This window comes from Gymnodraco acuticeps, unplaced genomic scaffold, assembly GCF_902827175.1.
Source record: "Gymnodraco acuticeps unplaced genomic scaffold, fGymAcu1.1, whole genome shotgun sequence".
NCBI lineage: Eukaryota > Metazoa > Chordata > Actinopteri > Perciformes > Bathydraconidae > Gymnodraco > Gymnodraco acuticeps.
Window position 1 is genome coordinate 670,417 of NW_022990014.1, and position 27,675 is coordinate 698,091.

General features: G+C 40.3%; 1 protein-coding gene across 7 annotated transcripts; it reads left to right on the forward strand.

The window, feature by feature from the left end:
- Nucleotides 1–3,653: 3,653 nt before the first annotated feature.
- LOC117544459 (rho GTPase-activating protein 6-like) lies at nt 3,654–26,801 on the forward strand. 7 transcript variants are annotated; one of them, XM_034213489.1, is made up of 14 exons: nt 3,654–3,910; nt 17,408–17,567; nt 17,850–17,921; nt 18,742–19,004; nt 19,166–19,361; nt 19,569–19,624; nt 19,729–19,879; nt 20,007–20,155; nt 21,439–21,618; nt 22,293–22,390; nt 22,499–22,755; nt 23,305–23,379; nt 23,461–23,526; nt 25,791–26,801. In XM_034213489.1, exons 1-14 carry the CDS (start codon nt 3,764–3,766, stop codon nt 25,808–25,810), a joined length of 1,890 nt encoding a protein of 629 aa, XP_034069380.1. In that variant the 5' UTR covers nt 3,654–3,763; the 3' UTR covers nt 25,811–26,801. The 7 variants fall into 7 exon arrangements, with proteins under 7 accessions (XP_034069380.1, XP_034069381.1, XP_034069382.1 ...); XM_034213490.1 differs by lacking the exon at nt 25,791–26,801 and adding an exon at nt 25,533–25,686; XM_034213491.1 differs by lacking the exon at nt 23,305–23,379.
- Nucleotides 26,802–27,675: the final 874 nt, after the last annotated feature.

Genomic DNA, 27,675 nt, shown 5'->3' on the forward strand with positions numbered 1-27,675 from the left:
TGCAGTTATAGATTCAATTTGATATGCACATTCCTTTAAAATGTAATCAAAGATGGGTGTGGGACCTAACATATTACAAACCCCTTATGATTGAAACGCTCCGATGTCAAAAATGTTAAAAATGGTTGGAAATAAAGACATACAAATGCCTCAAACTCACCTCTGCTGCTCTTGTTTTCTGTCCAAACTGCCGCAAACACAAATCTCCCTTTTGCTTGTATTGTCAATGTCCATGTCTTTTCTCTCAGGTAGAAACTCAGAACTGCAGCTAATGGACGGCAAGCGTCGAGTGGCTCACTTTGTGGGTTAGAAGGTACTGGCTGTACTGTAAAGGGAGGGGAGGCCTCCTTGATAGTCTGGTGTAAATTATATTAACGGCAATGGGATATTGAGAAGAATGAAAAATCAATACCTTGTGGCCAATAATGTTTGAAGGATCATGCTGAGTGGAAATGTGAGACGGCATGGCCTTACTCTGACGCAGAGACTGTTTCTGTGAGTGGTAAATCAAGTGCTTGTCTGACATCTAGATAGCGTTTCCTTCTCACCATTACTCCCCTTCAGTGTAGAGCAGAAGTGCAATCAAATGTAAGATGTAATCGGAGTAATAATCGCAGTCACTAATCTGATATAGGTGCACTCTACCAAAGGGATTGTAAATTGTTGTTTTGTCTTCAACATCTCCGGTTCCAAAAGACAAATGGATTGTTTTTCACTTGTGCAAAGAACGCATCTACACCAGGGAGACATACAGATGTTTGATTCTTGGAATTTACATTTCCCTGAAAGGAATAGGATTATTTGGGATGACTCACTGAGTGAACATTATTGAAACCCTCTTTAATGATCACACATGCAGAGCACACAGCACACACAGTGACATTTGGCCTCTGCTTTTAACCCATTTTAGTACTAGGAGTCTAGTACTAGGAGCAGTGGCTATTTACAGCGCCCGGGGAGCAATGGGAGTGAGGGGTGTCTGGTGCCTTGCTCAAGGGCACCACGGCAGGGCAGGGCATATCTTATCAAATAAGATATCCTGCCTAGATAATGGTTGTTTTAAAACATTTTTAGTCAGAACTGAGGCATTTATTGTAGCTTTTAGGGTTGTTATCTCTCTTTATACATATTAATGGATGAGAAATAGGTGTCATAAACAGAATGACAAAAATGTCCAAAGGCGCTCTCTTGTTGGTAGCCCACTAGGACAGATTCACTCTTTAATGTGTATCATTAAAGGTTTATAACACTATGATGCCATGGGCTGCTTGTGTATGTGTGACAGTACATCAGCACAGACAAGTGTTAGAGAATAGGAACTGCATTTGACCAGGTAGCCTACAGTTAGGCCAATTATGCAATGTTGTTATTTACATTTGTTACCATAATTGTAGGGATGTTGTATACATGTTTATTATACAAGCAAATTCAGCAGGGTTACCTTCAGTAGAATAGTGTCTTGAGTGTGGCAACGGGAAAGGGAATATAGGGCTCATATTCACTGGCACACGAATCCCACCGTAAGGCCTAATGTGTGTCCTGCTATACTACCTGATTTTGAGGCCCTGTCGAAATCTAACATTTAACAAAAATGTACTTACAAGATGAAACTAATTTTATTTAATTATCAAAAAGCAATGTTGTTTAACAGATATACTGCAGTGCACAGTGAAAGGGCTGAACAGGAAGTTATTAGGAGCCCAGCAACACGATTTACCTCCTGGACCAGCTTAATCATGCATCAACACAGATATATTCTCCAAATCAGTCTTTAGTTGAAATGTGACTCAGTTGATGCTAAAGAAGCAGATTGTGCACTACTGCCATCTAGTGGATTGTTCCAAGAAAGGAGGATATCTTCTCTGAGTTTATGATGCTAACACATACAGTCATTCACAGCCTGTCAACTCCACAAAGAGTCAGTGCCTCACACTAAATTGCCTTCAGAAATAACTAATTCCTCCTAACACATTTTAACCGGATGTGGCAAGTGCCCAGTGTGTTAAGCATTAGAAAATCATTCAAATATGTTATCTATTTTCAACTGTGGACAAGCACTGTGTTTAGCATATTTAGATTACAGGTCTTAACACACATCCAGAAATCTATTGTTAACGCTCTAAAATACCCTGTCTTGTTTTCTTCTAATACTTCCCTCAGAGTATTGACCAAAATAAATCACAAGCAATGATTACCTCCCACATTCATCCTCAGAAACCCATATGGTTCCAGTGAGACAGCAATCTCACAAGCATCCCTGCACATACTGCTAATTATATTCACTCTCAAACTCTACACTGCACAGTAGAGTGATTCTAGGAAAGTTTTTCAGCTGATCAAGATCATCGTTTATAATTCATATGAACTACATTCAACAAAATCAGAAATCCATTAATTGTCCCACCAGTCCACGAAAAAACAACTTTTTAACGTTCTATTAAAAGTATAAAAGCAAGTATCTAAAACCAAACACAACACAATTTTGGGAGGTTTTCTAAAAGCTCACAAAAATGCCCTGTGTGAGTCAAACATTTATTCTGACATCCTTCATGGTAAGTGGATCTCAAGGCTGAATTTATGCCACTGAGAAATGACAGAACGGGAAGTCTGATGGGAATCTGCTAGTCTTACTCCAAACCTCGCCATCACCAAATAAGTGGATCAAACGAAAAGCCGCCCTCTTATCACCACTTCCCCTGTCTGTTTGGTAGACTCTGGTATCTGATGATTCCTTATCGTGGCCATACAGTCCTGGTTCACATGTCATGTTATCACACAGGTCCCTTCCCCAGGGCTCCCACAGGAAGGGTATGTTCCCAAGGCACTACATGCCAAGTATCTCAACCGCCTACGGTGAGGAAAAAATGCAGTGTGGTCAAAAGAGACTGTGAGTTTAGGCAAGGTCTGTTAAAAGTGTCTGTCATGAGGGTCTCATAAGATTCAACAAAAGTGAGCTAATGGTTTTAGTTGAAGTTGCCATTTCTGCTTTAAAAAAGTGTTAAAATTAGTTTAAACTACACTGACCCGGTTACCTTCAAACTGATAATGTCATTCAGAGTATAACAAGATGCAGCATTATATACACAGATGCTATTGAGAGAAAATGCCTCTTTGTCCCAATACAAGCTCTTACGTTAAATGTTTAAAGGTTGCTCACTAACAATGACTGTGTATATGGTAAATATGGTATTAATAATAATCTAATTTTCAGATCCATAATTGTAGTTTGCAATGTATTGTTTGAAAGGGTTATTGATTTGTACACATAAATACAAGAGCTGTACTTGAATATGTATTTATTTATTTATTTATAGTGGGTCATTTTCATTTGTTTTGAAAACTTGATTACCTTATATATACACTGACATGTGTGATGCATATTTCTAATTGAACAGCTGGTCTTGCTTAAATAAACACACCCACGCACAAATAAGGACATTTTGATATAAGGTCTCTGTTATATGCTTAATTGTTTTTGTGGATGTTTGGGGAAATTAACTTTCAATTATTGTTTATTAAAAACCAGGAGTAGGAAGAGTAGGAAGCTCTGAGTCAGAGTGTGTGGGAGGCGGAGGGGGGAGAGGGAGAGGGGAGGGGAGGGGGGCGAGCAGGGACTCCAGGCGCGCGGATTTCATAATTCAGCATGGTGACGCGCTGGGGACCTGCCGCAGCTGACAGAAGGTGCTGCTCCTGCGATCACTTTGGACTTGTAGCAGATGTATAATTTTCTTCTTTAATCACAAACCGAGAAGCTTAAGGAGCAATGTCCGCCCAAGGATTGTTAAGCAGTGTTTTCTCATGCTCGCTAAGCCCCAAAACTATTTCGAAGCGGAGACTGAGACAGACCAGGAGCTTGGACCCGGCATTGATGAGACATTATGGGACCGAAGCTGAGGAGACATCGCATAAGGTCAGTGACCGGAGTGGACTGTTGTTGATCACCGTAAATGTCACAGGCACCATCCAGAAAGCCAGTGTTACCAAAAAAAGTGATACTCTTGTTTATGCTTTAACATCGGGTCGCAGGCAGGGATGATAGACTTTATTTGTGTTGAAATATCGTGACGATGCTTAGGGCTGTAATGAATGCAATACAGTTTTAAAGATACATACAGTAGAGAAAGAATCTCCAAACTTTGCTCAAATTCGATGTAGATTTGTCCCCACTTTTGAACTTATTTTCGTATTGCATTCGTTACATTGTAGAGCAGTTCCTTCTTGAGCTTTGTAGAAATGCTGTATCCAGATTCCGGAAGTGGCTAGAATTCCCTAAAGGATGATGTAGCCAAGCAGGATTGTCTGCCCTTCCCTTTAATCTTAAACACATTTTCAAACATTTTGACTGTTCATTTTTTTAATGAAATTATCATTATTTTATTAAAATAAATGAAAAGCTTCATTGTGGGTAATTTCCTTCCCACAATTGCAACATAACCAAGTCCATGACTAGTTCATGACAAACAAATAAACTTCATACGTGCTTTGTAGCTGCATCACTGAACAACAAAAGTGACTCAACTAATTTATTTCAAATGTCAGCAGAAGCCTTTGCTTGTGCCAACTTGTTAATGTTACAAGAGGTGCTTTTGGAAAAGTCTGTCACATTTGGCAAGCGGCCAGTTAGGCTTAACTCCAATTTGAACTTCTTAAGGTAGAGTATTGGGGAAAAAAAGTGTGTAAGAAGCTGTGGGAATTTATTTTGTCCTGTACAATACAGCTTCTGGCTGGACAAAAGTACACATGTGGCAAACAGCAATATGATACAATTCTGCACAATTAGGCTATTTTTTACTTGCTTTTTTGGTTATCACATATAAAAAGAAAAGCAAAAACCTTCTAGATGTATTCATGTATTTATTTATTTGTAGCCTCAGAGATGAATGTATGACATCCACAAAGCAGAGTCAATGTGGTTTACACAGTTTTTAGTATAGCAGCCTTTCTATTATCAAAGGAAATACATTACCTGTTGCTGTATATAAGGGTTTGGACACATAAAAGAATAGTAATGTCCATAGTGCAGTATTCGATCACATTGAGGACGGAAAATGCATTAACATATATTTTAAATATATTACCATAGCCATTTGTGTCACTTATTTTGTTAATAAAGATACACATGTTTTACATGTATGGTACTTGCAGTGTCACATGTTCATAATGTAAGACAGCTGTGCTGTAGTCAGTCCTCATGGTAACACTGTTTGTTTAGTATAATGGAAATGTATTCAACTTGACATTATAATAGGCTTGTAATGAATACCAGGTATCTGGTCTGTATTACATCAACAAGACACCCAGATCCTACAGCCAGAGCCCTTAAAAATGTAATCACAGTAAATCTGAAAGAAGCTGATTCATATTGTAGACAGCTCAGTGTCACAGAGAGCATTTCATATGATTTATTACTTTGGGGAGTGCTTGTTTGATACCTACACTTTATGCCGAGAGAGCTACACTACAGCCAAGTTGTTGCCAAGCGTTAAAATGGAAAATGTTAACTCTAATGCGGATAAAAACCTCAGAAACATTGACAAAGACACAAATAACTTGAGGGGGTATTTGTAGATAGTACAGCTCTACTACAATATTTCTAAAGCACCAACATGCCATTGACAACAACTCTATCCAGTTGAGCTAAGGTCTGGCGTGTGAGATCTTTCCTTAAATATCACATGACCACGCTGTCAGCTTAAACTGACAGAAAGAGAGACTTTCTGTAGTGAAACTCCAAGTCTGTAATGAAAGTCACATTTTCTGGGTGTGCAAATATCTAGCCAGAAGTTAATTGAGGGACAATAGTATCCAAGATACCGTGCAACAACATTAGTGAAGTCAGTCTGACAATTATTCCCCCTTTGCAGAAAACACTGCTGCACCTCCGCCCCATAACAGCCCCATGTCTGCAAGACTCTCCTTTTATGAGATACAGTCTACTAGATTTCTTGTAAATCAGGTTGTCCAGGCCTCTTGTAAAATAACAAGTTACTGTAGTTAGTTTCTTGAATGCCATCCAGAGTACACAGGGCCGTTTCTAGCTATTTGGGGGCCCTATGCAAGATGCTGTTTGGGGGCCCTAGTTTTGACAGTTTTTTAACTACAATGGGGGGGATTCCGAAGCCTTTAAGATGATCTGTGGAGATTCATCAATCTGTTACACTTTAATAGGAAAACAGGCTAATTTCACGAAAACCAAGCAATTGAAAATTACAAAAAATGATATTAAAAAGGTAAACAATAAGGCTCCTCTATGTCAATAAATGCAAGAGATGCAGCATTTTCTCAGCTGTCAGCCCAACAATGATTTGGACTTTATTACCCCAAAAACCCAAGCCACAGCTTTGCTATCATTGCAGTTTAGTCGTGTTTATATCCTACATTGGATTTGTAAGCATATAATGCTTCACCGAACACTCAGAGGAGGGGGCTTGGCTGTCTACAAATAAAGACGGCTCATTTTAATTCTCCCCAAATATATTGAGGCTGAACCTGAACTTTGAATTATCTGCTCCCATCATAATCTTGGCGATCTTGTTAAAATTGTGAATGCAGAATTAAAAATACTATGTAACTGGTTTGCAGTTAATAAATTATCCCTTGTTATTCAATACAAAGTCTGAGAGTAGAAATGACTGCATTATACGGATTTGCAATACAGAGATAGAAAAAGTTGGTGCATGTACATTTTTAGGACTGCTTGTTGATGAAAAACTCAATTGGAAGCACTATATAAATTATGTACAGACTAAACTGTCAAAAACAATAGGTATTTTGTATCATACTAAGAACATTCTTGAAGAAAATATACTCTTTATAACAGTCTATTTCTCCCTTACCTTTACTACTGCTCCGAAATATGGGGAAACACGTACTCAACAAATCTACAAAAAATAATAACATCCCAAAAAAAAGTATTACGAATAGTCTGTGGTGTTGGTAAATATGAACACACAACTCCCATATTTAAAAAAAACTCAATCTATTAAAATGTGTTGAGATAGTACAGCTTAAAACAGTACTGATTATGCACAACATTTTCCATAACAAAATGCCTAATAACATTCAAAAGCAGTTCCAAACTACAGCGTGAACATATGAATGTAAAAAAGTCACTTAAAAATAAGTGTTCACAATGTTTATATGCAATTACGCATATATTATTATTATTATTATTATTATTATTCATTTGCCAAGTGCATGTGTACCTATGTATATATTTATATATAGTATTTTAATTTCCAAAACAAGATAGTTGAAACTGCTATTGACATGTGCAGAAAATGACCCTATATCTAGTTTTCGTATATATATGCATTTATTGTTTTCCTGCCCTAACTTTTATTTAATTTTTTCTCCTGTTTTCTTTATTTCTTTGTACTCCTTCATTTCTATATACGTTTTTGACGCAATAATGCCGCTGTATTAGGATGATGCACGGGAGGGCTACTTTCTACAAGCTATGCTTCAGCCCTCCCGCTTCTACTAATTTTGTTCATCTTTGTGTGTATGAATTAAACTTTTTTTGTTTTTCGGATGAATAAAAAAAAAAAAAAATACTTTCAGCTTGGGGGCCCCCTAGTGGCCGCGGGGGCCCTATGCCCCCACATAGTCCGCATATAGAAAGAAACGGCCCTGAGAGTACAGTATGGTATATTTATTGTGCTTAGCAAAGAGTATATCACAAAGGCAACTTCAGCTTATTTAGAAGACATAACTAGTGCCAGGGCGTTCTAAAGACGAGTGCACAACGAATCAACTGTTGCAATGTGTTTGGTCATAGTATATTCTAATAAAGATTTGTTTTCTAGCCTAGGAAATGTTCTGTTATAAGACTGTATTTAATTCAAATGATCACCAACCCATTACTTATTGTGGCAGGATCCTGGCATTAAAACTGCCCCTTGTTTAGAAAGGAGTGTATTGTGTATTTTTGTGGTAGAAAAATACACAATACTGTGGTATTTTTGATCTATGTTACAAGTGCCTTTGTATTTTCCATAGGTTTATATCACTGTGTGCTCTAATAGAGGCGTACTCAGTAGTCTGAGCTGAGATTGAAAGCAGAGACATCTGGTTTACGTGAAGAAGGCCTCAACCATTATTTCTCACAGTAGAGCAGCATGACCTGATCCTTGGCTACGGTCCCTCAGGCACATATTTCTTCCAACAGGAGACTGTCCGTTTGCATGGCATGGAACTAAACCTGATGGCTTTAGACTGCAGTGCCATAGCATCCAGGGTCTGATGAGAGGGCAAAACAACTGTAGGTTAGATGTAGGAATAAGTGGTGGTTTCATAGCAATTTAATCAAAGAGCTTCTTGTAAGTCAAAGGGTAATCAATAGCTGCCACTGAAAAATCCACTCAGTTCACATGATAATCTGTGCAGTATAGGCGCTTTGTTTAACAGGGGGACCCGGTTCATTTCCTTCACCATATAATCAAATTATGGTATGAATAGTCTTGGGAATATTTTTAATTGGGCAACATGTTTGTCTTTACCCTTTGTTTCCTGTTCCGCCACACACAATAATGCAATTGGTAATTCAATAAGAAACACGTGCTCACCAGAAAACATTGTTTTGGGCAATTCAACAGGCTGAATTTTGGGAGAGAAAATACAGTAGATCACCACACAGGTTTAGGAGAGCAGATCATACTTCTTTTTTGGTTTGAAGAAAATAATTGAAACAGACAAACAACCTTTATACTGTATTTAAGGTTAATGTAGGCCTTTTCCAGGCAACAAGCAACATTACCTGTTATCCAATGATCTGTAGTGATCTTCTGTTTACATCTACCTGCTCATAAGAGAGTCATTAACTGTTTAATATGACTGGTGGATCCTTTCTCTGATCCACATAAGTGCCCTGCATCGGTTACAGTCACATGTGGCTTTATTTGTGCTGATGTTTTTTCCATTTTGGGCTCTTATTAGACACGCTGGATATAAAGAGCTTTTGGAAAATATTGCATTTTTGTTTTCTCCCTCACTCAAGACCTAGCATTTGAACAGTGTTTCAATTTCGTTTTATTTTACATTGTGTTTGTTGGGTGTGTGATTGTATAATTGTGTAATTTGATAAAATGCACAACTCTTTAGAAAATGTTTTATTGAAGCTTACCAGCCTTAACAGCCAGATCAAATATGCAAATAAATATATCTCAACTTGCTCAGGTTTCTCTTGGGGACCCAGCTAATTGCAGCAACGTCTAAAGCCTTTAGAGGGAGCCATTCATACTGTTGCAGTAATGAGACCAAATGAGGACATTAATCACTGGGACAAAGATTAAGGCTTAACAGGTAGCACCCAAAAACATTTTGTATTGAACTAAATTCTTACTTGCGAGTATTATAAAATGTACATTACTATCCTGTCCCATAAGCTTTAATTTTAACATTGAATATAGTATATCACTTCAACATTTTTTAATTTCACAGTTTTTAACTGCGCTTTACTATACTGGGGCTTGTTTATTCTGAATGGTTATACCATAACATTGATGATCAATGCAGCTTTAGATTTACATTAACATTTTGTATGCTATTACACTTGTATTTGTCTATAGGCATTTTAGCTTTATTATATTACACATTTGAAAAAACACATGGATATGTCCCATGGCTCCTTGAAATGATTTGATGATGCAGAGAAAGAAAAGTTTGAAAGTAAAGTGCTGTTGGAGTGTTTAGAAGGAATGTCATCTGCATTCCCCAGCGCACCATGCAGGAGAGATGGCCTGCAGGAGAATGTGCTTAATGGACACTCTACAAAGCCACTTAAATCTCACCAAAAAAACCATATTAACTGGGTTAAATGATAAAGGAAAGATAAATTAAAATCCAGCATATTTTCCAAAAATGTCAGATTCGGAGACTCAGACACAGTAATAGTAAGTATCAATAGTAAGTTTAAAAAACGCAGATACGGACTCAAAGTGTACGTATTTTGTCTTTCAGTGTGCTCTCTAACATTTTTTAAACAAAACCTATGCCAATGCAACTAGGGATATATTTCAAAGGACTAAGTGATTTTCCAAAAACATTGGACATGTAGAATTTGATTGCCGTTTTGACTACTTCTTGGGAATACATCTAATTGTAGTCAACATGATGGAAATGTAATCATTTCTACAGGCTGATGCAGCTGCTGGTCTGCTTGCAATATATGTTATGATGTGTGATAATATGATATTAAGAGTCCAAGCTGCACCTGTCCCAGCTGCTGTGCAAAGTGTTCTCATGTGCAACTGATATTGTTTTAAACTCATTGTATTATAATTATATTAATAACATTTTGATGTATTTGTCTTTTTTAATTTACCTTGTGTTAAGACCATGAGAACTTATGTGCTCTCACTTGTGTTCAAATGTCTAACATTTATACTTATGTTAGGGTATAAGTTATCTAACCATTAGAGACTTTATTATGGAGCTTTACTGTTTTCATGTATTAGCAAACACACCGTTAACCCTGAAGTCATTGACTATTTCTAGCATCCCTTTTAAAATAGTTTGTTTTTGTTGTACATGCTTCTTCCTGTTTATCATCACCCTGCATTGCATTAACAACCTCATTCCAGGAAGCATACACCACTTAAAGCTAATCCAGAGTTGAAAAGAACAGAAATGTCCAAACAAAGTTGTAAAATTGTCTTTAGTCTTACCTCACACATAATTAAAAACAATTCTAAAGAAATGTCATCTGATATTGTTCAAGTACAGGTGTTTTTAAAACATCAAGCAGAGGGAGGTAATTGAACGTCATTGTTGGGGGATGACTGCCAGTATGGCTTCCCTCTGTGAGATACAGGTCAAATAGTCTGCTGCCATTGTTGTCTGACTATTAAAGATCTTTAATCGGTCCCCTTGTACATCTATTTTCAGCTAATTTTGCCTATAGACCTCTTATCAGGACTGTTTTGGTGGTAGACTGTGCTTTCCTGACACCTTTCTCATGTCAAGTTACAGCAAATAAAACATCTAAATGGAATCGCACCATCACTCATTTTGTTGTGTCACCTGCTGTGACACATCACAATGTATTTTCAACTCTGTTAATTGTGCTTCCAGGACGTCTTAATACTATAATGAAAACCAAAACAGTCTCAAACTGCAATCCATAAATAGTTAAGCATCTGATTTAAAAACAACATTCTATTTGAATTGTAACTGTCTAATTAAGCTAATATTAGTTGTCATTAATTGGCTGTCAACATGTTTGTGATAACACATCAGGCTGTGAGTCAGTTCCCTAAATCACACAAAACAAAATACAAAATATATTTTCTCACTTACCTCCAATGGTTTCTAGTAATGATGCAAGTAATGATTTAACAGGTTTTAAATTATTTATCTGAGATGTAGAGGTGGAAGAAGGACTCAGATATTGTACTTAAGTAAAAGTAGATATTGTAGTAATACTCTATTATAAGTAAAAATACTGTAAAATGTTGCTAAAGTAAAAGTAACAAAGCATCTAAATATACTTAAAGTCAGTGGCGAACCGTGTCTATCACAACTGGACCTTCTGTAGACACACACACCCCCCGCCGCCGCCGAGGGAAACTCTGAAAGAATACGCCAATTGGCTACAAATCAATATATGATTGGTTGATCAAACTGTCAGTCCAAACGTACGCTCTCACAACACTAGGGCCACCAGGGTGGGTGGAGGGGGTCTGGAGGACGGGTTTTGGGCTGACAGCCCAGGAGCACAGCGGAGGGCCCGGAAGGGATCTCGGGCGGACGGCCCGGGGGCAAGGCAAAGTCCAAGGTGGGGGTCTCAGGCAGACGGCCCGGGGGCAAGGTAGAGTCCATGGAGGGGCGAAGACCACAGCGGGCAAACTCAGGGGGCCGAGCATGAGGGCGAAGGCAGCGGCAGGAAGAGTCAGGGGGCCGAGCATGAGGGCGAAGACCGTGGCACTCAGGGGGCCGGGCTCGAGGGCGAAGACCGCGGCTCTCAGGGGGCCGGGCTCGAGGGCGAACACCGCGGCTCTCAGGGGGCCGGGCTCGAGGGCGAACACCGCGGCTCTCAGGGGGCCGGGCTCGAAGGCGAAGACCACGGCTCTCAGGGGGCCGGGCTCGAAGGCGAAGACCACGGCTCTCAGGGGGCCGGGCTCGAGGGCGAAGACCGCGGCTCTCAGGGGGCCGGGCTCGAAGGCGAAGACCGCGGCTCTCAGAGGGCCGGGCTCGAGGGCGAAGACCAGACAGCTCCGGAGGCCGGGCAGGAAGGCGCTGACGGGACAGCTCCGGAGGCCGGGCAGGAAGGCGCTGACGGGACAGCTCCGGAGGCCGGACAGGAACCAGAGCCGGTGGAACAGGCTTCGGCAGGATCCCCCACGGAAGAGGACCAGGAGTTGGCAGGACCCCCGGCGAGACAGGTAACGGCGGGACCTCCAACAGAACAAGACATGGGATTGGCAGGACTCTCAGCGGGTCCTCCAACGGAACAGGACATAGGGCTGGCAGGACCCACGGCAGAAGAGTCGTCGGCGGGACCCCCAACGGGACAGGACACAGGGTTGGCAGGACCCCCGGCAGAAGAGTAGTCGGCGGGACCTCCAACGGCACAGGACAGGCAGGACCCCGGCAGAAGAGTAGTCGGCGGGGCCTCCAACGGCACAGGACATAGGGCTGGCAGGACCCCCGGCAGAAGAGTAGTCGGCGGGGCCTCCAACGGCACAGGACATAGGGTTGGCAGGACCCCCGGCAGAAGAGTAGTAGGCGGGGCCTCCAACGGGACAGGACACAGAGTCGGCGGGTCCTCCAACGGCACAGGACATAGAGTTGGCAGGACCCCCAGCGGAACCTCCAACGGCACAAGACACAAGGTTGGCAGGACCTCCAGCGGAACCTCCCACGGCACACAAGTAGGGACTTGAGTGGAGACTCGAGAGGAAACTTGAGAGTCGACTTGAGAGATGACTTGAGAGGGATCTTGAGCGGGAACTTGAACGGGGACTCGAGAGGAGACTCGAGAGGGGACTCGAGAGATGATTCGAGAGGGGACTTGAGGGGGAACTCGAGAGGGGACTCGAGAGGTGACTTGAGAGGGAACTCGAGAGGTGACTTGAGAAGTGTCTTGAATGGGAACTCGAGAGATGACTTGAGAAGTGTCTTGAATGGGAACTTGAGAGGGGACTCGAGAGGTGACTCGAGAGGTGACTTGAGAGGGAACTCGAGAGGTGACTTGAGAAGTGTCTTGAATGGGAACTCGAGAGGTGACTTGAGAAGTGTCTTGAATGGGAACTTGAGAAGAGACTCAAGAGGGGACTCGAGAGGGGACTCGAGAGGGGACTCGGGAGGTGACTCGAGAGGGAAATCGGGAGGTGACTTGAGAGGTGACTTGAGAATTGTCTTGAAAGGGGACTCGAGAGGAGACTTGAGAGATGACTCGAGAGGAGACTTGAGAGGGAACTCTCAAGGAAACTAACGACGGGAGGAAAAACACAGGGAAAAGGACCAGACAATAACCCAGGAGGAAAACATGACAACAAACACCCAAACATACAAAACTACAACAAACGTGACATAACATGAGAATCGTGACATAGTGCATGGTCCGAGAAGGACAAACAAATCAACGTAACACTGTAATATTACAGATCATCAACACAGATACGATTCTCATTTATTCATTTTATATACATTTTATTTATATAATTAAATCGATTTTTGTTTTGTTTTATCTGAGTGTTCCAGGGTATTCTCTGAATACCTTGAAGGCCCTGACGGTTCGCCACTGCTTAAAGTAGCCTACCAACAGTAAAAGTACTAATTATGCAGATTGGCCCATTTCACAAGATGATATGTTTTGATTATAATTATTGATGTGTTTAAAGGTGGAACACATTTTTATAAATTATGTTACTGCTGTGTAGCATGTGAATTTAATTCACAAGACTAAAGTCGTATTTAAGTGCTGATCATATTGTTTATCAGAACTATATCTGCAAAGTTTAGTTGAGTAGAAGTAGGCTGCAAAGTAGCATTTACATGAAAATACTCAAGTACAAGTACCTCAAATTGTCCTTAAGTACAGACAGTAGCCTACTTAACAACAAATCAGACCCCAAAGATGCATACGTATCAGAAGAAGCATGCAAGAATGGTGTGTGTTTGCTAACGCTAGCTAAAGTTAAACTGAGTAGCCTATGTTTTTTTTGTTAAAATATTCAACATTTTAATGTGTTCAATATTTGTTTTATTTGTCTCTTGTAAATGTCTTACATAACTATGTTGCAAATTGCAATACAATTGTAGGTAAAGTCAGTTATGTAATTTGCGCATACATTTGGCTTGTTCCCCAGGGCAACGGTGGCTAAGGCTCATGGGTATTGTAGTTTTTATAATAAAACCGGGATAATTAGTTTCCATTCAACTTTTGTTGAGTGAACGTGTAAACTGTCAGACGCTATAATGTTGCTACCAAAAATCACCACCATGTGCTACTACTTCCTTTCGATGCAGTACATTAGTTGTGGAATTACTGAGCCCTAGGTAAACGGGATGTCTTGCCTACCTAAACTACAGGTAAAACATATCCTCTACAGTTAACTTAACGTCCTCAGACGGGCTTTTTTGTTATTGACCTGATTAAGAATACTGACCCGTCCCGTTGACCCAATCCATCAATCAGCGGTAATGCTATTCATTTCAGACTGCGTCTGTCACAGTGAAGTAAATCAGTGGCTGAACTCATTACTCTTTTAACTACACGCTTTCTGAGCTCCAGGCTATGAGTGCTGATGTGGCGTCTGGTTTTAGTGGTGGTCTGCAAGTCTAGGGATGATTTATCCTGCGTGGCGACCTGAGTCTCTGTAATGGAGAATCCCATTCTCCAGCGAAGCAACACCAAACTTGTGAGTAGTTGCTGTTTTCGGGGTGTTTCAGTAATTTGGCAGTTTTTAAGATGTATAATTTGGTGTCTCTCTTAGGTTTCACAAATAGTTTACAAAAGTGGAGCAAATAGTTACGAGTAGACGTAAACATAATGTCTTCTCAACATAGTGTTTGGAAAGAGGTGTGGACACATTAATTAATATCTTTCTAATCCGTCTATTTCTCTTTAAACTCCCTCCTAGTCAGCTCATGAATATTCTGTGTTTCTCGAACACCCCTCTCCACTCACTTTACCCACTCCTCCTCATGTAGTAATGTGCCATTCTTAATAAGTCTACTTTGGTAGTTGTTGTTGTTATTAGTCCAGTCCTACAAAAACATTTTATACTATGACCCTGATAGCAAATAAAATATAGTAGACATTTGTATACTGTCTTGATTGTACATTAGATCACAAATTATTAGATTAGAGGATGTTATTGTTGGAGTTTTGGTGTTTAATTCGTCATTACAAGCTTTCACCCCAATGTTATATGGTTTTGCCAACATTGTAAAGGCACGACTATTAAAATGTATGCAATCGAAAGCATATTAAACATTTCCAAACTTTGAATTCATAGCTTACTGTTGTGTAGGGGCTTTTGTGGAAATCTTCTCCAACTATGTATCCATTTAATGGCTTTTCTGAGCACTGAGGAATATTGTCATATCACTGGATTTAGTTCAAGTGTGGTTGATTAGTGTAATCTGATTTGTCAATCTAGCTTTATTGTATGAATTACTTTGCACATTTCCTCTCATTGTATTCCAGGGAGCTCTAACAAAAGAGTTGGTTTTCAACAAGGCCTTACATTAAAATTAGGGGAGGCCAAGGATAAACATCCACAAAACATTTCAGTATGTATGGTTACTTCATTGATGGATTTTTGTAACTGTATGGAAATAATGAGTACAAAGAGCAAAGGAACATTAGGAATTCAGAAACTGGCCATTTTAAGATTCTTTCTGTTCAGATGGCATGTTATGTTGTAGAAAGGCAGCTGGGACAAATCTGATATTTTCTTTTAGGTTTCAAAAGTACTTGCTTCATCAATGACCGTAGTAATCAAGATCTCAGTGCAAAAATAAATTGTAACTTCTAGCATTTGACTGCTCTTGTACCAACTGATATCAGCTGTTTTTAGTGTGTCTTTTTACCACTGCGACAAGTATAAATAACTTATTGAAGGTAAAGCATATAAGGATATAGCTGTGTTGATTTGTTGATCCAGTTGTACCAAAGTCATTGTGCACTAAATATCATGTCTTGACATGACAAATTCTCAAAACTGTGATTATGAAATAGCTAAGGGTTGTTGCATTAAAATGATGTCCACAATAGTTGGCAATACTTAAAAGACGTAGTTACATTTGAAATGACTTCACTGTCAGAGAAAAACTGTGGTAACACGGCTCACCCATCATCAGATAAGGACATTTCCACTCCCATATAGTCACACTAGAGGAATGTCTGAAAAATATGTGTAACCATGACTGTATTTTTTTGCAATTGCACTTGTTCCGGAAATTCATCAAATGGGGACAAACCGTAAACACATGTTACTGTTGCGTAATCATATTAATGGCTGCAGATAATGCTTATTTTTGCTTTTTTGTGACCACTGACTTTGTATAGTAAACCAATGGCCAAAGAAGATGGTCATTTCAAATTGTTTTGCTCACTTATACTGCACTTCGTCAAACTGTGTGTGTAATATCATGCTACTTTAGCACAGTCCCTTATTCTGATTTAATAAGAGTTAGCCACTTTAGTGTAAGCCTTATCCTGGTAATGAGTCACTAAGCCTCTTTGGAGCATGGCTCATATGATTGGCTTGACCGTCCTTGATCAAAGCTCTCTAATCTCCAGCTTGGAGATGCTCAAAGGTGGAGGATTTCAGACCAGAGTATTTGCCCTTTCATTACCACAGAAATAAATCTTCAGAATGGCTCATCTGTAGCAACGAAGTTTGTTTTATATAATGTTTTTTATCTAGATTGATGATCAATTATTCAGAAATCAGTGGAGTGTGCTCCCTGATTATATTCAGGCCATGCACTTTATTGAGTCGAGCAGGGGCAGAATTAAGATGAGGTAATTGTACATTGAAGAGTAAAGTGTGTTTGCATTATTTATAAGCATATCTTTGCGACTTGTAAAATAGGATAATCTACATAATCAGTTTTCCTGCTGCTTTCTCTAGACAACCTGCCCAATTGGTGCTAACATAAATCCTGCTGGATAGTGTTACTACTGTTAAAAAGTCAAAGTGAAATAGCACAAATACTATGTGCTAATCGAGAAAGTTGTACGATCTAGTCATATGTGAAAACAAACAGTTATTACAGTGTCACTTTCTCATATGAAACAAAAGATGAATTACGATGTCATGGCTTTCAGCTGGCATGTGTCGGTTCATACAAACAGAGAGGGTGTGATTGCTCATGCACTTAAAAGGTGACAGCATTGATAAATGTACTGTGTCTGATGATGTGATGTGTGTGCATGTGTGTGTGTCCTCAGGGTGACTTCACCTGGAACAGGATGTCAGGATGTAGTGTTGGCCTGAAGCCAGTCCCTCTGCAAAGCCTCTCAGAGTTGGAGAGGGTTCGCCTAAAGGACGTGGCGTTCAGGCGACTGCTTCGGGATCGCGACCTTGGCTGCCACATCACTATCCCTAAATGTAATCAAACATACACGCACTCTTAAGCGTTCTCGTAATCACCGTACTGCTGTTCTATCAGCAGTGTGTTACTGTGTACTTTTCGAACAATATGGCATTGTTAAAGGCAATACATGTTTCAAAAATATGTTGTGCACCTGTGTTAGGGTTTAGCATTCAAACACCATGTTGTTGTCTGGACAATTATTTAGCAGTCAGTTTGCATTCAGCTCTTTTGTGCTGAGTAATCATCTGGTTTACTTGTGCTCTTTATTTACCTGTGAAACCTCTCCCTCTCTTTAGGTGGCCACAAGCACAAGAGGTCACTAAGGCTGAAGTTGGATGCACTATCTAAGGAAAAGAGCAGAGACAAAGGTAATGTGGGATGGACTGAGCAAACTCCTTAATGTAGGGAGAGTTGTAGTGCTCTCCTTTCCAAAGTATCTTTAGATGAGTTTCGAACAAACTCAGTTGCATTTTTGTTAGACTTTCCAAACCAGCACAGATAAACAATTCTTTTTTTTAGCTCTGTGTGGGAGCCAGTGAGTCCTTTCAGTTTATTCTCTTCTAGTTTCTAATCAGCCTCTGACACTTGAAAGATACTCTTTGATCCGTTTGGCTGAAGCTGTAAGGACCCGCTGAAGCAGACATGTTCAGCTGTTTATACCCGTGAAGCACTGACTGATTAGAATCTACAGTACGGTAGAAAAAAGTCTCAGAGGGAACTGTGATCTTTCACCACCGCACTGCCTCGCCCGCTGCAACAATCTGGCAGCAAACTGACGTTCTGTGTCAGCCAGGCAGTCCAGGGAAATAACAAAAACAATCTTAAGTGGTGGCTCATTCATTACAGCCCATCCTCCAGCAGGGCCAGCCCCCTCTTTCCTCTTCTCCCCTTTTGTTTACAAAGGCCCTTCAGAAAGTATGTACTCTCTCACTCTGAATATTGACTGTGTGTCCAGTACAGAATACTGCAGGCATTTCAGTTGTCATATTGGTTTTAAACAACATTTAGCAAAGATCAATGTTGAATATAAAGAATGCACGAAGTGCTTAGTACAGAAAGTATAAGCTTCAAGGTTTAACATAGTATTTTCCCTGACATAGCATGATTTAATTCAACACCCTCCAGTTGACTTGGAGCTAACAGGATGAACTTTAAAGTCTAACTGTCTTACCCTTCCCCCTCACACAGAGAATTCGCCCCAGGCATTTGGCATACCGTTGTCTCAGGTCATATCCAACGACCGATCACACAAGCGACGGCACGATGCCACGCGGGAGGAGCACAGTGACCCTACTGAATTGATGCTATCTTTCCTCCACCTCAACTCCGGCCTAAAAAGGGGAAACAGGGATATCTCCAGCAGCAATTCGTCCCTCAGCTCTACTTCTGAGACCCCTATTGAATCACCTCTGCTCAGCACGCCAGACGCAGCCCCCCGGACACGCAGGAGGGTAGGTCGATAAACCCAACACGCTTCAGGAAGTCTGTCTGATTACACTTGCACAGTTCTCTGGGAATATGTGACCTTTTTGGATATTCACTCAATGGTTATCTTTTGACTGACAATTTATCATAACTGTCACTGTATGATAGTTTCTCATCTGCTTGACAGGGCGGAGTATCTGTGGATTGCATTACTGATCTAGATGATAACCAGTCTCGGCTCTTGGAGGCCCTTCAGCTCTCTCTGCCTGCGGAGGCAGGCGGCAACAGTAAAAAGCACCACGACAAGAAGCTCAGCCTCAACCCTATCTACAGACAGGTGCCCAGGGTGGTGGATCTCTGCTGCCAGCATCTGGAGAAATACGGTACACATGTTCAAGCTGAAAAGACACATTCTTTAAAGAATGATGCAAATAGTGTGTCATATATGCTTTTGAAATGTCACGCTCATCCCTGTTGAAACTTATGAGTCAGTAGCACATGTGTTCATTACTCTGTGAATCATATCATATGAATGCAGAATATTAACCACATAATTGGCAGTGTAAAAGCATCTTTCTCTTTTCTTACAGGCCTACAGACGGTGGGAATTTTCCGCGTCGGGAGTTCAAAGAAGAGAGTACGACAGGTACAATGTCAGCTGGTTAGCTTCAGCACATCTGCACTTAAATACATTGATCTGACTATGAGCTAAATTGTTTGTTGTAATAATTGTCACGATATTTAATGCAGCTTCGCAAGGAGTTTGACCAGGGTTGGGAGGTACGGTTGGACGAGGAGCAGAGTGTCCATGTTGTAGCTGCATTGCTGAAAGAGTTCCTCAGAGACATGCCTGACCCACTGCTAACACGGGAACTTTACACAGCATTCATCAACACAATGTGTGAGTAGCACATATGCTCAAGCACAAAATAACAACTAGTCACCATGCTTGGTTTAGAATGGTTGGTCAAATATTATTTAAAAAATGGACTATTCATGACATATTCGTGGCCTTTTTTTTACTGCAGTGCTGGATTGTTCAGACCAAGAGAGTGCCATCCAGCTGCTGATTTTTCTGCTGCCTCCCTGTAACAGCGACACGCTGCAGCGCCTCCTCTGCTTGTTGTCTACTGTGGCTGCACATGCTGAACACCGCCGTGAGAATGACAGACAGGAGGTAAAGAAACTGTTCGCGCCCTGGTTTAAGGCAGCATGAAAACAAGTGCACACACCTGATTATTTTGGGCCTAACAATATGAGATTTACATGCAGGCAAGTGAGAACAAGACAAGGTGTCGATGTTGCCATTGTATTGAGATGAACAGCTTGAAGCAGCTCTATTGGCAGTATTTCACATATGTTGACTGTTTTTATTCCACACCAGCATGTACAAAAAACTCTTATGAGAAAATGAGCAGCTATCACTGAAAACATAAATAAACGGTTTACAAGTGTAATGTTATTGTGATGAATCCCAGCAGCCATCTGAAGGCAGTAAGGCAGATGCTTGTTACACCTGCAGCCTCTAATTTGAATCAAGCGATGTGCCAAAGTGCAGCGCATTATGCATGATGATCCATTGTGGGTATCAGGATTAAATGATGTACAACCAACATTAACCACGCTTCGCTAACACAGTGTTTCTACATACATCATACTGTTCGCTCCTAATTTATTCCCCCGGTTCATGATTTGCAAACAACAAGAAGTGTAAGGAAAGCATAACATATTGGGAAACAGTTATTTCAGCATAAATATTTACAACTACAGAACAGAACATTATTTGTTCCTACTCTATGAAGCCAGTCTGGAGCCAAAGTCCCTTTTCTTGTAATGATCATCTTTCCATATTATTCTTGCTTTTCTAATGGTCACAATGGAGATTAATTGTTTCCCAGGGATATACAGTAGCTTGTTTTTGGCCTCGGTCCTAGAGCATCTATACTGTTACAGTGAAGCAGAGGTCTGCTGGTTTATTTGAACAAAAGAAGGCCAGCCTTATTGATGGTGGCAGGCCTGTGTTCGGGGCACATTCCCAACATGTGCAGGGTGCCAAGGAGAGTCTGCCTATCTACAAAAAAGACTCTTAAAATGCCATAATTACTCGTGCGAGAGTTTTCATTACTGTGCTTGATCCACATGGGTCGATTAAAAGAACATTTAAGGTAATCTAGCTCCATTTATGACTTTTATATAAATACTTAGAGTTTAGAAAACATGTATTGTAACTGCAGGGGTCAAATATAGTTAAATGCAGATAATACCTCTGCTGGGACTTTGTTTACTAACAAATCTGCTGTAAAAGACTTCAATTTATATGGTATAATTAACATACTTAAATTATACCATGTGGAAAAGGCACTGGAATTCTTCCATTATTGTGGCTGTAGTCGTGTCATCCACTAAATCAAAACATAAAGTCATAGTGTCCCAACAAATACAAATCTGTCCTTTCTTTAGATCACTGGAAACAAGATGACATCACTCAATTTAGCAACCATCTTTGGACCCAATCTCCTCCACAAGCAAAAAAACTCAGACAAAGAGTTTGCTGTCCAGAGTTTTGCCCGCGCAGAAGAGAGCACAGCCATCATCGGTGTGGTCCAAAAGATGATCGATACATATGAGACACTGTTTATGGTAAGTTATCCTTACTTTCATTTCAATTGTTGAATACAGAACCGGGCTTAATCACACCATACAGTATATTAGGTCTCCTCGTAGGGGTGATTGTTAGGTTTAATAGAGTGTACTAACCTACTGTATTAAACAAAGCGGTGTCACAGCAATACAGAATATAATGCAATTAGTTGTTCTCCCCTGAGCTGTGTGAAATTAAGATCAATGAATACTATTTTGGGTTCATGTCAAAAAAAGGAAACCTCACTGTCACTTCAGCCTCCGTTTTGTTTGAAGAGGGGCAAGATCTTCCTCTGCATAATGTTTTCTACTTTTTATGCAAATGCATGAATTCAAGTAAAATGATCTGTTAAGGAAGCCAGGGGGCAAAACAAAGCTCATCAGACATTAGCTCTGTGTCATTAGTTCTGCTTTTCTAAACTGCTGTTAATTACGTGTAGCCTATTGCACCATGGAAAGTATGTACATATAGGCATCATAACATTGTTGGTGTAATATAATTTGTTCAGTGTATACAACGCCTCTGGAGAAGTTTAAACTCTATGTCGTTGTTTGGATTTACTTGAAGTGTGAATAATTATTAAGGCACAGTGGAATTAATGTATAAAAGAAGGCCCTTTGTTGCTGAATCTCTTGTGTGGAGCTCCAGTGTAACTGGGTTTTAATTCTCCCAGGTTCCTGCTGACCTGCAGAACGAGGTGCTGATGAGTGTGCAAGAAACGGACCCTGATGTAGTGGATTACTTACTGCGGAGGAAGGCCTCTCAGTACTCGTGAGTTTCCACCTAATTGTGTGTGTGCCGTCCAAATGATTAAAATGAGTATGCTCCCTTTAGTCGTATGCATTGTATTTATACCCTTCATTTTGTTCTTTGTCTCAGCGAGCCAGGTCTTCTTAGAGAGTCTTTCTCTCTGACTGACAGGTGCTTATCCAATGAGTCCATCAAAGCGTCGAGTGGAGAGGTGTCTCCCTATGACAACAACTCCCCTGTCCTGTCAGACCGACTGCTGTGTAAATACCCAGAAGACAGCAGTCCACCCACAGAGAGGATCCCCAGACTCTACGGGCAGTGCAAACGCTGCAGCTGTTCTAAAGAGGGATCTGGCACCACCTCTCCTACGCTTTCTACTGATAAAGGTGACTACTTCAGTATTATCAAAAGGAATACTTTGACATATTTTGCTGAGATTGAGATTCATGTCAAGAACCATATCCATCTCAATAATAAATAAATAATGGTTTTAAAGATAACAATACTTTTTAAAAGTTCAATACCTCTCGTGTGTGGAATGATGTAAGACCTTTTATGAAGCCTTCTGAAACATTTAGTTCCCATCATGCTTTTACCTTGCCTTTGTGAGAGACAGATGAGATATGTAGTGCTTCTAATAATATTCCTTACTCATAATGTTATCTACTTCCTTTTAGAAATTGTACCTTATCTTTTATTAAGGTGGCAGTATTCTTAAATTGCGCTTTTACTGGAGTAGTAGATAATCATTTATATTTGTAATATGGTGAGGAAAAACCTTAGTATCATGTTTAGGCTATTCAAAACAGATAATAAGACCTGGTAGGGAATGGGAACAGAAGCTTGTCTTTTAAAAATGGAGTATCATTTATTATTTATTTTTGTTCTATTTAAACTAAAGTAAATAATCTTCTTGACACTTTTGTCCCTGTTAGAGGCCTCATCTGATCATTTCTGGGACACCTGGCATGAATTGTTCAGCAAGAAGTTGACTGGCCATCAAGCCACTGGTAATGAAGTCCTGCTTGCATGCTGCAGATGGTCTTCAGATATGTAATGAATGCTGGATGTTAATGAAGGCTTTCTCACAGGCTCCCTCGGAGACGCTTCGGATAGCGAGTCGTATGGATCTTCAGAGGGGCTGAGCAGTCACCAAGGTAACAACAAGCTGCCTGTCAGACCAGCACAAACCTCATTGGGCGTGCTGGAAATCAGGCCACACCTCCCGGTGACTCGCAGCAGCAGCGGTCCTCATGACCAGAGAGGACACAGACAACCTCAATCACCATTACATCAGGGATTGAGCAGCCAATCAGGAGCCCTCAGCTCAGACAACTTAGCAGAAAGGACAGGACGCCCTGCATGTTCATTTTTAAAGGTCAGGACGGATGGTTTGTCTCCGCCTCACTACTCTGGAAAGCTGAGGGAGACGCATATTTCTTACTCCACACCCTCCCTCTTCACATATAAGCCTGACCCCCAGACCCCTCTGCTGCAAAGCCCTGCCCCCCAGACTGTAGACACTGCAGCTGCCTCTGGGCCTGGACTAGAAAATGGCCCTGGCACACCAAACTGGCAGACGGAGAGGTGGCATATATGGCATATTCTGTCAAAAGAAAATGAAGATGCACTGCCTGAAACCTTGGTGTAATGCCCCCCTTGACTATGTTGAATTATAGTGAATACAACTTGACATTAAAGGGGCCATTCTCCTGTCTCTGAAAACCCACTCTCTGCCCGTATACGCAGTATTAGGTTATGTTTTTGATCACAAATACAGTGATGGAATTTTACACCAAACACTCTCTTAGATGTGATGTCTTTCTGCAGGAGTGTATAGCTGTATACATATTCATTTTAATGTGTATATATGATATAAATTGTCCTTTCTGTACATATGTTTGTTTGCAGTTTATGTGCTGTAGTCATTAACACAGATCATTTACAACATAACCATCAAAAGCTTGTATTTAGACTTGAATGTCATCATAAGACTTGAATTATATTATTGCTAAGGTCATGAATGTTTTTAAAGTGGAATGTAAACATGGAGATGTTGTTATAATGCTTTACATTTGTAGTACTTTGATATGTACTGAAGCCACTGCTTGAACAGTTTTGTTACAGGCTCCAAATATAATCTACTGACATGTTGAAATGCTGCAGGCTGCGTCCATATTACCTTGTATGTGTGTATCTAATCTCACCCTTTGTATACATATTTATCCTTGCACCTTTAGGAGGGCCATTGTGTAAATAACAGTACATAGATTTAATTCTAAAGGATTAGTTTGTGCCATTACTTATAACTTTAGCCAATTTTAAGCATGTTGTTGTCTATTGTTTGGATTTGTATTAATACTCTATTTTTAAAATGGCCACAGTTTACACAGGAAGATAATTGCAAGCAGTGGACAATGAATGTAAAACTCAACAGGGTTCATGATGGGCTCTTATTAGGAGCCATGCTTTCTGGTGCTATGTAACAATATAATTTGTTCCTTTCCCCTTCAAATTCATTTAGGAATTAGCATGAAGTTCAAATTAAATGGCAACTAAATGATGTCTAAACTCCAACTTAATTATCTCTAAACTCCAGAAACCTTAACAGGCCACAGGGGGGCAGTAGAAGACCAGGAGATGGTTTTCTGTTTCCTTCATTACACATTGAACCATTATTAGTTTAGTAAGACACCTTTACCCACCATTATAGGGATGGTGGAGATTTGTACACTTTTATCTAAGTATTGCCACCATTAAAGGGAACATATTATTTTAACAACAGTATTTTGTCTTTTGGCGAATAACTGATCTTAGCTGAGAAGATAACAGTAACATTTACAACTAAATAAACTTTAAAGTACTTAAATTGCTATAAGTAACCACAATAGCAATTGTGCAATTATGCTGGAAACCGCCACCATGGTCTTGTAAGAATCCAGATAGTATTTAAAGTGTAACCATCCTTTAGTTGCCTTAAAATAATGGAAATGAGGTTACTGAAATTATGTAATTTAATAGATTGTGCATTTGTGATACTGTTATGTTTGGACAATAAACATCATCACACTGATAATAAACTCTTCCCTTCTTAAGTGAAGCCTGGGGGTTTCCTCAATACTAAGATGTGGTTAAACTTTCTCTGCCATATCTGTCTCCGCAGCTGTGTGATCCAAGCTGCATTTGGCCTCCACACAATCCCATTCAGACCAAAGAAACAGAACAGGATGTCTGGATGTGTTTTACACAGAATTGCCTACACTTCTTGCATCTGCACCGCAACATGTCTTAACCATCAGGCCAAGCATTAGAGGGAAAAGAAAACCGCCCGGAGATGCTTTTGTTTAAATGTATTTGTGACTGTCCTCCCCAAAGCTAACAATCAAGATGAAGTCTTTAATTTCACATCTTATCTTTGCAGCACTGATGGATGTAAGTTGATCCTTTGGCAGAGAGCTGCAGTTGTTCCCGGCAGGGGGTCCTTCCTGTCTGAGTCTGCTCACTGGCATCAGGAGCAGCTGCAGGGAGGACGGAGGAAGGTCACAACCAAAAGGAGGCTGAATGTCCAGAAACAAGAGAGCCCTGCCCATGGTGATCAAGGTCGGCTGATACACACAGCTCTACAAAGGGAAAATAGAGCTCAGTGGGGCTCATTAACCCTCATCACTCCAGCATATCTATGATACAAGGACAGACAAATCGCTTCAAGAAATAACCATCATCAAAACATAAGTTATGTAATTAATATATGAAAAATAGCTTTATTATTTTAGGTGGGCTACAGTTCATTTGCATATTGTGTAGAGAGAGCAAACAGGGAAATCTCTGCTGCATCTTTTCTGTGTCCTCTTAAATGATTTGCACAACCTCTGATAGTGTGTGATATTTGTAATTAGGACCCATGGCATCATCATCCATCCATCCATCTTCTCCCGCTTATCCGTGGTCGGGTCGCGGGGGTAGCAGTTCCAGCAGAGAGCCCTTTCTTTTCCCTGGCCACATCAACCAGCTCTGACTGGGGGCATGGCATCATTAACTTGATAAATATTTTTCTTCTATTAAAAACTGCACCGGTGGAATTAGGTGCTTGTGACTGGGGTCCCCAAGCAGCCCAATTCTTTGGTATACTTCTCTGGGAATAAAAAAAAACACCAAGTACAGAAACCAAAAACGGGTGTAAAGTAATCAGAAACAGATTGAGTGCCAAATTAATGAAAACATGTAATAATAGAGAGGAGCTTGTGTACAATATGTCCAGTTGTATTCAGGGTGTTCTGGCACAAAACACTCTGAAAGAAAATCCTATAAAGCCACAGTTATTTTAGATCTCAAATATGTATGTGCTGCTCTATACTGACTGTTTTCAATAGCTTGCCTATGGTGTACCTTTGAATCAAATACAATTATTGCTGTCAATCACCGTTGCATAAGAGTTATGTCTGTGTGCTGTATCTACAATTTTAAAACACGTTATTTTCTGCAGATTTTTACATTTCTGAGTCCACCACTGTATCTGAAAAGGCAATTCCAAAGCCTATAATGAGGAACAGCACAAGACAATTACAGTATATGTCAATAGTTGGTGAACACAATGGACATCACTATAATGGAAAAAAATATGCAATACAATAGACAGCAGACTGTTCATGAATGCAAGAGTCAGAGTGACACACGACCCGAATGTCAATAACCGTGGCTTATAGGAGTCATGGTCATGAAGAATACAAAATGTTCACGGTTAAAGGATTAGCAGTGATTGCATTAAGACTCTCCGCTTAGTCCAAACACTTCATGAACACAATGTGAACTTTTAGATGCCAAGCGTTGCAATGATAAGACAACTTTAAGCAAGTTTGTGCAATTTTCGACTGGATTTGGATTCTGAGCAACACTTCACTCTCTTCTTTAAATGGGGTGTTTCAAGAGGTTCTTTTTTAGTTTGGATTTGTTAATTTAAATGTAATTCCAATCTTTTTAATTATGTATTCATCTGTTTAGGCCTGTGTACTGAGAAATGTTTGCTTCCCTTGCTCTCTTGTTTTCCATCTCACTGAAGCAACCCAAGAGCTGTCTTATGCAGCAACATCTCATTTTATTCACCCCATCTGCTCTGCCTCATGCTCCAACTGGGATGCATTTGATAAATGTTTCCTATTTTGAAACAAAGCTCTCATTGTACCCAAAAAAAGGTTACAAGACATTGTTGGAATTGTTCATTCTGCCGTATGTGTTCAAATGATCAGTGCACACATAAGCTATAAATCACAGTATGGTTGAGCTGTCTGTATCACCAGCTTTTAGAGTGC

Bases quoted from the DNA above. Each gene is read 5' to 3' on its own strand.
- LOC117544459 (XM_034213485.1), top strand. From the start codon at position 3,764: ATGTCCGCCCAAGGATTGTTAAGCAGTGTTTTCTCATGCTCGCTAAGC. The intron at 17,922-18,741 runs GTAATGTGGGAT...CCCCTCACACAG, and splicing joins GGAAAAGAGCAGAGACAAAG to AGAATTCGCCCCAGGCATTT. The intron at 22,756-23,304 runs GTGACTACTTCA...TGTCCCTGTTAG, and splicing joins TACGCTTTCTACTGATAAAG to AGGCCTCATCTGATCATTTC.